Source organism: Aplidium turbinatum, chromosome 12, assembly GCF_918807975.1.
Source record: "Aplidium turbinatum chromosome 12, kaAplTurb1.1, whole genome shotgun sequence".
NCBI classification, from domain to species: Eukaryota; Metazoa; Chordata; class Ascidiacea; order Aplousobranchia; family Polyclinidae; genus Aplidium; species Aplidium turbinatum.
This window is the reverse complement of record NC_137483.1, coordinates 8,234,999-8,251,363: the sequence shown is the minus strand read 5'-3', so window position 1 is coordinate 8,251,363 and position 16,365 is coordinate 8,234,999. Positions and strand designations below refer to the sequence as shown.

General features: G+C 36.8%; 1 protein-coding gene across 1 annotated transcript; it reads left to right on the top strand.

The window, feature by feature from the left end:
* Positions 1–2,116: 2,116 nt before the first annotated feature.
* On the top strand, positions 2,117–16,033 carry LOC145780553 (uncharacterized). Its single transcript, XM_082592179.1, has 6 exons — positions 2,117–2,171; positions 9,724–9,759; positions 10,138–10,805; positions 11,164–11,339; positions 11,988–12,168; positions 15,314–16,033. The coding sequence occupies exons 1-6, from the start codon at positions 2,117–2,119 to the stop codon at positions 15,638–15,640; spliced, it is 1,443 nt and encodes a 480-aa protein (XP_082448305.1). The 3' UTR covers positions 15,641–16,033.
* Positions 16,034–16,365: the final 332 nt, after the last annotated feature.

Here is a 16,365-nt window from a genome sequence, read left to right as displayed (position 1 = left end):
TTGAAAGGAGCCAAAAATTCATACAACAGTTTTTTAAATTTAGTTTTCTTCTCAGGATGCATTCCATAGTCTCTCTTAGTTGAAAAGTGGAAAAAGTTCCCTATCTGTATGTGAGCTTTCCAAAGTCGTAATTTGTTCATAAAGCCTTTTATGTGATCATACATTTTACGTTCCAAATAATTAAACACAATGGATTAGCGGTGGCCGGCGGGAGATTTCCAAACTGGTTAACAGAAGATGCGAAATCTATAATAATCTACGCTACTCCACAATAAATTGTTCACACGTACCAGACTAAACTAAATTATAAACACGTTTCGCGGCTGCACAAATTCAAAATTGGCACATCTTTGCGGGCAGCACAATTTTTCCTCGCGGGTCGCATTTGGCCCGCGGGCCGCACGTTGCACACCCCTGATGTAATAGACTAGTTTGTGGTTACAATATTAAGCTATCTTTATGAGCGCTTGAGCGGTCGCCTTGTTGAACTGCTGCAGATCCGCTTTTTAGTAGGTGCAGCATTTTATTTTGTGAATTATTTTGGGGAGGAATTGACAATACATGAAGCTTTAAGTTTGATGAAAATTACATTCAGTATGTACATCAGTTAGTCATCATTCATTGAGGCCATCAAAACTGAAACTTCACCTGGAAAAAGTTCATCCAAATTACAAGGATAAAGATGTGATTTTTTTTAACGAAAAGAATATAATGTGAAGCGTCAGCGCCTGGATTCAACAAGGGGATTCCTGCAACTTTCCAAAGGCAATGTTCTGCTGCTTTTTGTTTATAAACCTTTTTGTATTTTTTTTTCTTACATAAAAATTGAATGGGCCACAGAACTTTTGTGCAAACAAATATGGGCCACGAAAGAAAAAAGGTTGAGAACCACTGGTTTAACCAATGTCGTAAATGAAACAGTTTAACCAAATTAAATGAAATACACACAAGAATCAACAATGCTTGTGCCAATGACGTGGATCGCGGCAGAAGTTAAAGTTTCTAACAGTATGCAATTATGCATCAATAATTGCATCATGCTACACTGTTCTACAACATCACATGGTGTGCGTGGTCTGTGTGAACTGGATGACAAACCAATTCTGTGGCTGCTCGACATCTGCCTAAACATCTAGATTCTAGAACGAGTCGCCTCCACTACTCAAGAGTGGTAAAAAGCAGAACCCTGTATCCCTTGGAGTAGCAAAGAAGGTTCATATGAAGAAGACATGACAATGAGCTGCATAATAATGTTTTCTACTGTAAAAGCTTGCTAAGTTATTCTTATAATTCATTTGAAGTTATGAAAGGAGCAAATTCAACATAATAGCACTTGTTCATATTGCAGTCACATGAACAATGATCAAAGCTGCCATACCATGGTATAGAATAAAAATCATTGGAAACCAGCTAAAAGATTAGTTTTATAGACACAACTCTTCTATTTTTTCTAAATCTTTTCTATTTTTCTATATTAAGTTAACTTTATGTGTACGCCAATGAAGAAAACGTTTCTATTTTGCTGACCCTCATTCTTATGAAGTAGATTAGCCAGATTGCTATGGCTACCATACCCACATATGCACATCCCATAAGACTATAGGAAGCTGCTTTGTTGCTTAGAATGGAATCGTTGTCAAATGCTATATAGGTAGTACCGATGGAAAGACCTATACAAAGTAAAAAAGTTAAGCCAAAACAACCAACTATAAATTTCTTAATAAAACTAGAAGAATATGACCGTCTATTGCAATTTGGACAGTTTTGAAAATATTTTTTTGGCCGTCGAGCAACAAAAGAAAAGTTACAATAAAAGCAAACAACGCTGCGAGAACCTGTAAGTGGCGCACGTTCATTATCTGATATCATTGGCTGCGGTTGTGACATTGGAGCCAAACTGATGATACGTTTACAATTAACACGTGGGCAAACAATTCGTTGAGATGTGACTTTGCAAATTAGCAAACAGTTGCATGGACAACGAACATATTTTTTCATTGGTGGTGCTGGTCTAATGGGAGTCGCTTCCCCGCAAGCATGACATTTCACCACATGTAAGTGCAACTTTCCTTCAACTTGTAATGACATTTGGCAAACTCTACAATTGATCATAGGAATGTCTGATGAAAGGCTGACAGAACTTCCAGAATACGTTGGTGTACTTGGGGACGGTGTATAAGGTGGAGGTTCCTCATAATTGGAACCATCACCAAAGTATGAAGACTCTGTTGCATTCACCAAAAATGTTGCAGGTTCTTCAGACACCAGTAATGGTTGATTTTCCATGATTCAAATTTCAACAATGTGCATATGATGTCAAGTGATATTTACTGCAACTAAGTAATATGTGAAAATTGCATATACACAGCATATTTTAAACTAAAGATAACTTAACAACATTTCCTAAAACAATAATGGTAACTGCTAAGTATATGTTTGAGCTAGGCCTAAGTGGTTTCTAGACTACAACAACTATGTATTGTAAAGAATAATAAAGAAAATCCATCTGTTGAAAAACAAAATCTGAGGATAATAAAATTACACAGTTTTCATGCTGTTGTTGCTTCAACAAACTTGAAAATATATACTAGTAAGGCTACTGTATTCGGAATGGCCCGTTTTGGTGAGTCCGATCCCTATTCAGTAATTTTTTCAATTGTTTTTTTTAAATTATCGGGTACCGTAGCCTAATTATCATTGCTGTTTTAGGGTTAGGGGTTAGAGGTTAGGAACTCACCGAATAGTAGCAGACCCTACTGTATTATGTTCAATTATTCACAAAGCATCTCACTGGGTCTAAGAAATTGATTTTCAGCAAAACCTAATAACCTTTCACCAGCAAAGAAAACTTCTGCAATAATGATGCAGTTCAGTTCAATTGTTTTTTATTTCTGACCATCACAGTGAAAACAATACACGTCAACATAGCAAAGGTCTACAACAGGGGTGAGGAACCTTTTTGCGGTCGCGGGCCACTTTGTCAATTACACACGAGTTATCGAGCCACACAACTTTTTAATCGTAACCTACTATGAAATCTTTTAGAAGCGACTCAAGATATTATTTATGAAAAGTAACAAACGACAGATGAAAGTAATAAAACCCACACAGTTGAAATTATCTTACGCAGAATCGAAATGTACAACAGTAAAAAATAAAAACAAATCAACTTAAGCAAAAAGAATAGAGCAACAGTACTTGCACTGATAATGAAGACAGTTTAATTTTCGAAGCATTTGCCTTTGTATGAGTATGATTTTTTCTTTTTTTTGGCTCTATCCTTTTTGCTCAAGTTGACTAAATGTTTCGACCATTAGGCTCCGAAACAACAAATCAGTTAATGAAATTTCTTTTTAAACAACTCACAAAAGCCCAAGCGAAATATACAGCTGAAGCTATCTAATGCAGCATTAAAGCATAAAATATTAAAAAATAACATTGAAGCATTGGATTTTATTGCTTAGGCTAACAGATCAGTCAAGGCTAGGTCAAGGCTAACAGATTTTCATCTGTTAGCCTTGACCTGTAACGACTTTTTGTAAAGTGAATTTTAGAAAAGAACTGTTCGCATAGGTATGTGCTGCCGAAAACAGATGACCACTTGAGAGCATGAGCTCTCAAGTTTGGAAACTCTTCCTTTGATAAACAATTAAACATACTCGATAAAATTCAAGCAATGGCTTCTTCACATACATCGCTTTTATCATGTCATCACTCTGTAGTTTTATGAGTTCAAGTCGAAGCTCATAGGGTGCAGAAGCAAGTGTAACATTAAAGGGGATAGAAAAGACATCAAGCTCCAGTTCTTTGCTTTTGATATCCTGAAATCTAACATTACAACTTTCCAAAAGACTTGAACATTCCAAAGCGTATTGAGTAAGCTACATGAAGTTGAATTGTGTTTTTTCAATGTGGGAAAATGCGTGCAATTGTTATCTTTCAACAGATTTCCTCAAAGGCTCATAAAACAACTTTGACATGTTCTTTTTCTTTAATGCATGAGCAATTGTCAAATTGTTTTGCGGCCGCAGGTTCGTCACCTCTGGTCTAGAAAAAGGTAGAAGTAACAAAACGTACTTGAGACCTAAATAAGTAATTAGGTTACAATACTGGCACGGTTGCAACTCTTCAGAAAAACTTAAGATAAAAAAAGGAAATCAAAATTTACAAATAATAAAAACAATAACATATATTCAGGCTATATCTTTATCAGCCTATAGCCCTATATACATATATAATATATATAGCTTTAGGTTGATATTTTCAAAATTTGTATAAATAGACACTTGCTATGAAGATCGACCATGGTGCGTTAACAAGAGTGCTGATCAGGGAAACACTTCTTGATGCGATTAGCTAGAGCTCGACCGACATATCAGTCAGCCAATATTTATCGGCCGATATCAGGAGTAGCCGATATATTGTATCGGCTATTTTTCGCCGATAAATATCAGCCAGCAAAAGCACACTCAAAACCAGTCATACATGCCTTTAGAACAGGGGTTCTTAAACTTTTTTTTACTCATTTATATGAGTAAAAATATCCGCCAAGTAGGCTAAGCTAACCCTTGAATAAACTCTTCACTGTTAAACTGCTTTGAGAGTTCAATATTTTTGTCTCTTAGAAAAAAAAGAAAAAGCGCTTCAAAACTTGTCCCCTTGACAGCCAGCAAACTTCTGTATTATAGAGGAGAACTTTATGTTCCGCTCCCATTTCTTGACATAGGCTAACCTGTTGAATATTCGATGGTTCAAAGCACAAGCTCTGATAAAAAAAACGATTTTCACACTACCAGACAAAATTTGTTGGGAGAGGTTTCGATGCTAATGCATGGCGATGTAAAAAGCAATGAATAACGATGACATGAGGAAAATCATCAGCGTTGTTTGAACTTAATCTCTTTTCTTTTGAAAAATTTATTCCATTTTTGGAATTACACACTAAAATTTCCATTGGCCCTTCATGGACCCCCTAAAACTAGTCTGCGGACCCCTTGGGAGTCCACGGACCCCAGTTTAAGATGTAACACGTAGCCTATATATAATTAGGCTATATCAATATACATGCTTATGTTGGTAGTTATTATGGCATATAACTATATATACAAAAACAAATGGGGTTCCTGTTCCAATAGGGCTATTGTTCGTCCACCAAGGTGCACAGCTGACATGTTCCTATGATTTTCAGCATTGCTTGGATCTATTTCTCCTAATTTTCTGTGCATGATGTAATCTTCTCTGATGAAGAGACTCAAAATATTTCTATATTTTGTAGAAACCATAAAACACAACTTGTGCAGACGAAAATGCTCACAATGTAATTCCAGGTTGACACTACAGACGAAATCGGTTAATAGTATACTGCTTAAACGTATCAATCGTTTATTTGAATCAAAACCTGAAATCCCAAACCAAATCCAATCTAATGTTAAGTAAAAACATCGGTTAAACGTATACCGCTTAAAAGAATAAGTCGGATAAAAGCATCAGGATTTGCTTCACGTTTGCCTACTTCATTCATTTAATCGTATAATTGTACCCGTAAGCAAACAGAGAATGTCTCTTTTTGTCGGCAATTTTCAAAGGCGAAATGAAGCAAAGGTGTGACAGACACAAGCGATCAAAACAAAGACAAGTGTCCGTAATCCCAGGCCATAATCTTATGTGCTAGACATCGCACTGCAAACAACCAATTTTCGCACAGCTGGGTTTCATTAAAACAGAAGAGCAGACAAAAGGAATAATCACACTTCCTAATAAAAAAGTTTAAATGCTTTTGATGTCATCCGTCGGCGACTGGCCTTCCAAGGAATGGACGCCGACGAATTATTTCGGCTTGAGAGGGAAACATGTCCAAAAGTTTAAACCAGAAAACTTTGGAGAATTTTTTAAAATTGCTGAATGAAAGTAGCCTACTGTTGTGAAATGCAGTGCGTAATTTCATTTGTGCAGTTTCGTTCAGTTGAAGAACACTGCAAATTAATTATTTTACCAGACAGCGCAAAAAACTTGAAAAAAAAACCCTTTGTGATTTCAAAACAAACAATAAGTGTGAGCTGTGTTTTTCTACAATACCCCTATTTTTGTAGGCCACATTCCGTTCTCAAAACTGCACAGCTGGTAGGCTAAAAATAGCACGCTTGAATCAAAAATTTCAACGGCCAAAGTTCGCGTTGTGACGTCACAGAGATCGGTGAGATGAAAACAAGTCCGATTGCAGCAGTTTGCAGAAAAATGCTTTGATCGTACAAGCTCTTCCCAGTCAGCAAAGCGGGTCTTTTTTACATTGATTCAACGTCTGCAGACAATAAATCAATGTAAAAAGAACCAGTTTTGCTGGCTGGAACATATCGCATAGTGTTATGTAACAGAAAACTAGTAAACTCTTTAAAGTTTAACCAGAATTGTAAACAGTTGTAAGAAGTATCAGTTTGTAATGTGCGTTGCAGCCTAGTCAGCATAGACGTCTTCTCAACAATTACGCCATTCACCACGAACCTTTTTTTTAGCAAATTGGTTAAACGAATCAATCGCATAATCGTATCAAAACGTCTGGCAAATAGGTGATGCGATTAACCAATTTCATCTGTATTTACCTTTTTAAGAACATATTGCAAAAAAGCATATGCTTTGTTCCACGATTAACAAGTGCATCATAAATCCGGTTTGCACCATCAACCTTGTCCGTCTTACATTGAGACTGAAAGTACAAAACCAGCGCTTCCCACTGCTCTAATAATGCTGCTGATGACCTGTTCTCGAGAAAGCCATCATGTTTGTGCTAGTTTTGGAATTTTATGTTGAGCTGTATTAGCAACTCTTTAAATCAAAGAAAAGTTACAAACCAAAAAACCTAGATTTACCCAAATTTGAAAAAAAAACTTAAAACCCAGATGTGGTCAAAAACCCCCAGATCTAGGTGGAAAAATCTAGCGCTGTCATCCTTGGCTGCAGGGTTGTCAGATTAGTTGTAGCCTTCCCTTCCAGATTGCATGCCAGTTTGATTCTAAATTATTCTAAATTTATTCTAGACATTTCATTTCAAGTCTAAAACAAAATACCATTAAATACGCAGTGTATATTGTAAATATGATATAACTTACAATTAAGTAGTGGTGAGAATCTTCATGTTGAAATAAAAATATCCCTAAGATAAGATGATGCCAGCACATTTTTTATCAAGTTTTGTAGCCTTTGTTCACCCCAATTTTATGTCTGTGCCTGCGTGCTTGTTGAAAAAGTTTGTCAAATGATTGGCAGTGTAAACGATGTATGCTGACAAATGAACACAGCAAGCGAAAGAGCAACTGTTTTTTCTTTATATCATTAGAATTCTTGAAAAATGTACGTAGGGTTGCTTCCTGCTGAGAAGCCTTGCCCAGTTTTTGCCCGTTTGTGTAAGAGCTACCTTTAATAAGTTAATCGCTGTATATCTGCTAAAAAATTTCATACCATACGTACATACAAATATTAGCCTACCCTAAAAGTGTTTCCAGAAAGCACTACATATAATCTATTATTTGAGTGTAATTTTGCAAAATTTTTCCAGGGGGCATGCCCTCGGACCCCCTAGAATACGCGTGCCTTCGGAACGTTCTTACCCCCACGAGTTTCATTGCTTCCCTTCAATCCCTTGCTCAACCCACCAGGATACGCCACTGCGTAGAGCCATATTCTTCCTACAATAAACTTCACATACGCTTGGATTTTTGAACTTCTTATCTAACCGCTTCGATGCAACAAAATATGAAAATCAATAAATATCGTACCGGTACTTAACAATAACTACGGTACTGCATTCTGTAACAACCTAAAAACATAACAGATTAAAAGTAAACTTAACATACATGGAAATACAACCCAGTGTTAGGTGAGCGGAAAGTCCTGTCAGCTAACTAGGTTGCGTCACACTTCTCACAGACAGGCTTTCGTGCCAGAGAGCGTGCAATTCAGCAACACAGTTTCAATCAAAGAGACGGAACTAGGGCAGAAAGTTACGCGCACGTGTTGCAGCTACTAAATGCAATGAAAAAAAGACAATTACCGAAACAATCTAGACTTGTCTATACAATCCCAATTTGCTTCTAAAAATTATTCCAGATTCCAGACATTTTTTTTCCCTACTAGACAGTTCGTTTTGATTCCAGATCTGGAATCAATTATTCCAATCTGACAACCCTGCTTGGCTGTCACATTCACATCACATAAGGAGTTGTTGTGCCTGCCGCACAACAACTCCTTAAGAACGCAGAAGAACTTGGTTTAAGTGCGGCACACTGGACGAACCACATGTGGAACACGGAGTGGCAAAATCACACCTCCACGCTCCGTGACTTCATACCCGACGCCGATCCCCGTCCACCAGGGATGTCCCTCGCAAGGCTTGCGTGGGTCAGGCTTAACCGCCTGCGAACTGGCGTCGGCCGCTTTCGTTCGGACATGCACAAGTGGGGCCTGGCTCCTTCATCAGAATGCGAGTGTGGTGCCACGGAACAGACCGCAGACCATGTCATCCACCACTGCCTAATCCACCGGCCTCCACACGGTGCGCATGGTCTGAGAATCCTGGACGACGAGACTGCTGAGTGGCTGAAGATTTCCTGCCCTCCAATCTAGCCTGGAAACATCGCTCATACGCCATCATCATCATTCACATCAACAGAAATCAGATGACAAAAGTTAGAGTCAGAGTTGCCAGGCATAATCAAACATGTCATTTTTCGATTCAGATTATGACCATCAAAGCAAAAACGATGCATATTACAAATAGCAGTGGTCTGCAAATTGACAAAAGCTACAAAAGGTCAAGCGTGAAGACTAAGAATTTTCAAAGTAAAACGAGATAAATGTAAAAATTTGACGTGTCCACTTCGTTAGCTCAATGGTTAAACGCCGGACTCAAGATCAAGGGGTGTGCACTTGAGCAACGCATTGCAGGATTGCTCTCCATTCAGCGGCACCTAGTAGATGCAATAATTCTCTAGCAACAACAATCGGAAAACTTCACTCTGCCAATGTCGGTAACCGGTCTTGCGTCAAAAGCAAATACAAGTATGCGAAGCTACCAGAAATAAAGATTCAAAACCAACCAACCCAATAATACTTTAGGACATGGTGAAATTTACAAAATACATGAATTTCCTTGCTCAGTAATTTGTTTATGTGTGTTGTATTTAAAATTAAATGCAATAACAGTCAAGAGCAATAATTGAATATTTAGCATAAAATTGCAGGATTTTTTAGAACGTATGGATTGCTGCACAAACTTCTATAAAATTTTCTGAAGTTTTTAAACTATGCAAATGGAAAAACAATATTTTTGATGACACATTGGTCAATAAATGTCAACATTGCCACCAATCTGATACTAAAGCTAAAACATAACCATCACCACCTAATGAACAGTTTATTTGGCAACTTCGAAATACTGTATATTAAAACAATCGAAAAAGCCCGTCACGAAACGTCGATATTTGGTTGCACACTGCATAGTTCTCTTTATCCCAGATGAAAATGAAATCGAAAATAAACAAAGAAAACTGCTTTTTTTTTTTTTTTTTTGAGTAAATTTTATCAATCAATATACTTTACAAATTTTCTTATGGTTCATTGCACATCATGTGATACCGTCATCAAAACACGGGACACCCCATATGATTAATTACGTCACAACAACAACAAGCATGTGATAAAAATGGAAGGCTGTACTTTACCACCAATGAGAATTTTCAACTTATTTAAACAGCCATTGCATTGAAGGTAGGCTACTTGCTTCAAAGTGAATGTATGCAGAAAGATGTATATATCTTTTTGGTGTTTTTTTTACTTGTGCTGGTAGGTCTATATCGACTATTGTAGCCTAGTATCTTTTTCGTCCCGGACGCGTTGATGACGAAAAATAAACTGAATGAATGTTTGTTGCTATAAATTGTGGCAATACATTTTCATTACAGTTTCCAGCTAGTTCACTAAACTTGTGGAAATTCAGTAACTTGACCTATTTTTAGCTTAAAACTTCATAGCTAAATATTAAATTTGTTTTTAATTAATTTTTCTTGTTTCTATCATTGAGATTTTTTAGCCAGTAAAATATGTTCAAAAGTAATACAAAGAGTAAGTCTGTTGTGTTTGTAAAAGGTCAATCAACTGATATTTCTGAACGCGCTGAAATTCAAAATGAACAAAGTGAATCAAGCATTTCAGATTATCAAATAAGCAACAGCGATGATACTCATTCTACAACCGAACAAGCTTTTTGTCCAATTGATTCAGACTCATTAGGGTTATATTTTGATGGAGATGGAAGAGTTATTCATGAAGCTAAACTGCGAGAGGCATTGTATCGTGGTGGATGCACTTCAAGTGTTAGGCACAAAATATGGACTTTCATATTTGGTTTATATCCAATGATGTCAACTCAACGTGAAAGAAATGAACTTGATCTTCAAAACTACTTTAAATACCATTCTTTAAAGAATAGATGCTTCGAATTTTTGAAAACATCAGATTGTGGATTTCACAACAAAGAGAGTGAAAATTTGACTATATGTTCTGATAACTTGATAGACTCTACAATCAGCCAATCTTTTGTTGATACCCATAAAAGCATGGCAGAAATTTATGCTGGAAAACAAAACTTTGATCTTACCTCAGTTAACAGTTGGTATAGCGTAATTGATAAAGACATTCCAAGAACTGATATCGATCATCAATATTTTGAAGAAAACAAGCAAGCAAAGTTAAATGCAATGAGGAATATTTTGGTTACATTTGGATTTTTTCATCCAAAGACTGGATATGTGCAGGTAGCCTACAGTATTATTATTATCAGTAACATATTCTGAATGACTTAATGTTTTCCATGCATTAGATACGGTACCCTGGGGTCTGCTACTATTCGGTGAGTCCGATTCGGTGAGTCTGATTTGGTGAGTTCCTAACCCCTAACCTCTAACCCTAAAACGGCAATGATAATTAGGCTATGGTACTCGATAATTTAAAAAAAAAAATTAAAAAAATCCCCCGTTAAGAGATCAAATTCACCAAAACGGGCCTTTCCGGGTACCTATATACTTTAATTTACAATTTATCTTGTTTTTCTCGGTATCTGCTTTTCAGGTTCATTCTTTTATTGCTTCTTTTCATGTTTACCTTTCTTTTCAGGGAATGAATGATATCTTGGCTCGATTCATGGTAGTTCTTGAGTCAGAAATTGAAGCTTACTGGTGTTTTTCGAATTACATGGAGAGTATGGAAAGTAATTTTGATGAAAATGGAATGGTAGAAAAAATAGAACATGTTCGCAGTTTACTGCAAGAATTAGAGCCAAATTTATTCAGGTAGTTTTTGTATGATTACCGTATGTATTGTAATTATTATAATTAATGCAGAAATGATAAGACACTTAAAGTACCGTATTGTCACTTAACGTATACGTAGTATTTCTTAATTGTAATGTGTTTCACGTTATGAAATGAAGTCATAGTTTCTGTATTTCAACATTATACATGGTTCCTATTAGTATGATATAAAAAAATAGAGCAATATTCTACATTATTTACTACACTATTAAATTAATGTACCGTATTTTACGGACCATAAGGCGCACCGGACTACAAGGCGCACTGTCAATAAATTGCTTTGATTAGTTTTTTGTTCATACATAAGGCGCACCGGACTATAAGGCGCACCGGACCATATATAATAGTATATCGGTACTGGTTTTGAGTGTAGGCAATAAAGCACTACCGCACTTGATCCATACATAAGGCGCATCGGACCATAAGGCGCACGATCAATTTATGAGGAAAAAAAAGAATTTAAAGTGCGCCTTATGGTCCGTAAAATACGGTAATCATGTAAAACTTTATATATATTGTATTAGTTGTCCAATAGTATGTACGTACACTGTACAATTTTATAACTTGTCACTTTTTGTTCACTTTCAAATGTGACCTCTTTAATGTTCAAACATTTTCTTTATTCAGCCACTTTTATGAGTGTTCTGTTTCTGACCTCATGTTTGTGCATCGATGGCTTTTGGTGTCTTTCAAACGAGAATTTGACTATGAAGAATCCATACAGTATTTTGAAATGTTACAATCTGGATACCTCAAATTTGATTCTCATGCTGCATTGGCAACACAGAACGAACAGCATCAATTTGAGGTGAAATGAGAATGTTTATAGTGTTCATGTACAGAGGCGTACGCAGGGGGGGGGGCATTGGGCCATGGCCCCCCCACCCCTTAAAATGTTTTAGTAGTTAACGACGTAGATTAAGGCATTTAATATGTTTTGCATTGCTCTGTCAAAGCAATTACTGTAACAATGTTGTTTTGTAGACTAAGCCAATACGAAATACATGGCCCAATCCACCTACACCACCCCAGGTATGCCAATGTGGCATAGTGTTCTGTAAGCCTATTATAGTGATTAGTGAGAGAGGATTGGATAAAGTCTATAACTAAAACTATACTGGGATATCATGAAGTAGTCTGAGATATCAATGACCAGTGGCGTAGCCAAGGGGGGGAGTGGGGGGTTACAACCTCACTTTGGCACGCGTGTGGCGTCACGATATTGAGAATGATGCTTTCAGTCTCTTTATGCTTGGGAATGATGCTTTCAGTCTAAAAAAACTTGCCTAATTTTAAACGAAACTGCATTACAAGAGCGAGTTTTGCCAATACCAAACATTTAAACATCTCAGTCAGAAATTAACAAGAAAATAGAGATGTACCGATATATCGGTATCGGCATCGGTATCGGTGATATCGGCCATTTTTTGAGTATCGGTATCGGCATCGGTATCGGCAAAATTTGGCCGATACTGTGGCCGATACTAAACATGTAAAAAAAGGCGTTTGCTGCGGATTTTTGCAGAAGCAAAGATATTACATAGATTTTTTAAAGTAGTAACTAACACCACATTGATATAGAAAAATAACAACCTGTTCAAATTTTTGATACCTCACACTCCCATGACTTCATGTGCGTACCTCTTGGCATTGTTTGCTTACAGTGATTCTTTCACTCAAACAAAACGTTTTGTTTCAGCAGTTTTGCGTTGTTCGATTCTTAAGTTGTGAAGGAGACTCAATTTCTCCAATATTTATCATGCTTTTCTTTGTGTTTCTTTTTATTTCTCAGCAGAGGATAAAACCAGGCCAAGACTACCCAGGTAGCAAAAATGTATACTTTTGCATCGTTTTTACGTTGCTAAACGTTTAAAAAACCATGTAACTTGGTTGTTTTTAGTAAGCTGGTTTTATCAGTTTGTGATTTAATATCCACACATTTCGTTGTAATAAACTCACCAAGCTTAAACAATGTCATGGCAGAGTAAGTAGGCTTAAAATGATAGCAATGGGACTACCAATCCTCACTAAACTAATCAATAAATGGTCTTGTTGCGCCTAAGATGACAACCTCATTGTGAAGAAAGGAGCGTTCTTCCCGGCTATCAGCACAAGGCTGAGCACTCACTAGTACAGCGAGCTGTTGCGATTCGCTAACCATAACGGTGTAGCTTCCACGCTAGCCATTTAGACCATTAAATCAACTATATGTTTCTCGGCAGCCGTTTTGTAGCAAGAATTGACATCGACAAGAATTGAAATGGCTAGTGTACGCCCGGACAGCAGAATAACTAAGTGTTATGATTTAATTTAGGGTGCTTTAAACAGAACATTTTTGCACGTAAAGCATTAAATTACCACTTTGGGCCCATAATTTGCTTGCAAAGCACTCGCTTACCTTTCTGGGCCCTTTTGCTAGATTATGGGCCCCCAAGACTAAAGAATAACAACTTTAATGCTTGAAATCAGTCGTTTAGAATGGTTTTAGCCAAACATTTTTGCGCGTAAACTATAAAACCAAAATTTCGGGCCCTCCCAACAAACACAGGCTTGGGCCGTCAAGGGTACGCCGTACCCTCCGTACCCCCTCTCATAAGCCTTGGTCATTTTAGGCGCAACAAGACCATTTTGATTAGTTTAGTGAGGATTCGTAGTTTCATTGCTTTCATTTTGAGCATACTTATTCTGCCATGACATTGTTTAAGCTTGGTGAGTTTATTACAACGAAAGGTGGAAATTTAATCAGAAACTGATAGAACCAGCTTACTAAAAACAACCAAGTTACACGGGTTTTTTAAATGTTTAGCAACGTAAAAACGATGCAAAAGTATACATTTTTGCTACCTGGGTAGTCTTGGCCTGGTAAAAGCTTTTCAACCGAACGACAAGCGCCATTAGGTTGCACATTACTTGTCGAATAGTTTTTGTACGACTACACAAATTACTTGGTTTACATTTTACATCTTATTATCAATTATGATAGCCTATTTGGAGAGTTTGCGCAAACATTTTATTAATTTTTCAGAAACCCCAATTATGATGTAATGTTTCTTCCCTTATACCCCAGTCCTCAATTATGGTGGCCTTTCATTACTAAAACCTACTATTATGACACAACAATGCAGTTGAGATAGGATTCTTGAATCTTTAATAAGTTATGCCAATTGAAAGCTTTTTTCAATAGTTTTATGCAAATAAGGTAAAACTTAGCATTTGATATGATTCCTTGCAAATACCAAAATTGCTTTGTAACATCAAAGTATCGGCCAAAATATCGGTATCAGTATCGGTATCGGCCTAAAAAAGTGATATCGGTATCGGTATCGGCCAAAATATTGGTATCGGTACATCTCTACAAGAAAACATAGAGACTTAGCTTTATTTCCGAAATATGCCCAAGAAAACATGATCTTATCCTTTTGCTATGCCACCTGACAGCACCATTTTACGGGAATATTCATACCCACATTTTTCTTGAAAATGCTCTCAGAATGCACCAAATTCAAAGTAATTTTTCAAATTTTTCTGGGGGAGGCCCTCCAGACCTACCGCCGCTGGGTGGCGTCTTAAGAAAAAACGCCGTCGGGCTTCGCCCGCCGGTCGTCAAAACCCCCCTTTAAAAATTTCTGGCTACGCTACTCTCAATGGCCCCCCCCCTCCTTGAAAAAAATCCTGCGTACGCCACTGTTCATGTATAACCTTTTTTGTTTCAAATTAGCTTGTTTAGAGGTAGCTCCACTGTACACTCAACGCCAATGTGATTAAATTACAATTATAGCTTTCATGGTGCTCTATATCCAATCTAATCCGCAATAGGCTACTCAGAGTATATATTATGCTATTAATGAACCATTATGCAGTAGGATTGCAAGAAATATATTTGTCATGTAGTTTAACTTTAGAATATCTGTGTTTGCATATTCTCAGCTTATCGGTAAGTTTTTATATTTCAGATTATGAAAAACAAAGGAGCAACCGTATCCATTCCAGATTTTTCAAAGGTCAAGTATACCCTGGACATTTTCGTTTGTGTGTCCGTGATTATGTTGAAGCGTCAGGAGTTTCTTGCCTGCAGAGATGTTGCTGATGTGTTTGAAGTGGCATGTAACTTACGTGGAACCATCAATTTAAGGGAAGTTCATGATAAAGCCAACAGTTTGTTTATGAATTATTGTCGCAAATACGTCAAGGATGAATATTCTAAAGGGGAAAAACGAACTGCTTTTCAGTCGATAGTAAAATCCTTCCAGTCAATATCACTCAAATGGTCTCTCTTCTAATCCTGAATATAGACATCGTTCAATTCGCAGCACTGGGATTTTATTGAGAAAGATGCAATGTTATTGAATGCATTCGTGAGGTTATTGAACACAGAATAGTAGTTATTTTGCTGCTAATGACTTTTAGTGGAGTGCTTGGTTTTCCCTTTAATTGTTATCTTGCATCGCGTTCTGTCTTGGAGTTATTAGTTCTTCAGCGCTACAGACAAGAATATAATGCTACGATCCCTTTTTCGAACAAGCTACCGTACTAAATTGCAGTGCAATATTACATCTTCATTAGCTATGATTTGCACATGAAGAATAGATGCTTATTTTATCAGTTTGTACGTAACTTTATCTTTACTAATTTTATTTTCATACTGTATTGATTAAACTTTTTACCTTACGTTATTGCACTTCGAAAAATGTTTTTTTTTTTAATTGTGCCAGTTAAGGTTTAGCCTTGAATAGGCTGTATTGTTATAAAATGGATACTATTTGAATGTTCTCACTGCGTTTTATTACAAGATCATTGATTCCTTTTCATTATAAAAACTTTAAGTGGAGGCATTTTTAAGATATGCTCTTTTACAGTAGGTTACATGGGTTAGATAATTATTGAATATAGTCTAAGCCTTGCATTTTATTCGTGGATGCAGTAGACGTCTCATCTTTGCGAAAGCAGAAACGAAATATAGCTTTCAACTTACCAGTAGGTTACCGTACGCGTATCTGCAGCAGAT

What these genes read in the sequence shown, in the direction of transcription:
- LOC145780553 (XM_082592179.1), top strand. Translation starts at nt 2,117, where the DNA reads ATGTCTGATGAAAGGCTGACAGAACTTCCAGAATACGTTGGTGTACTT. An exon ending in CGTTGGTGTACTTGGGGACG is followed by an intron (nt 2,172 to 9,723) that starts GTGTATAAGGTG and finishes ACCACCAATGAG; the next exon opens with AATTTTCAACTTATTTAAAC. An exon ending in TTAGAGCCAAATTTATTCAG is followed by an intron (nt 11,340 to 11,987) that starts GTAGTTTTTGTA and finishes TTCTTTATTCAG; the next exon opens with CCACTTTTATGAGTGTTCTG.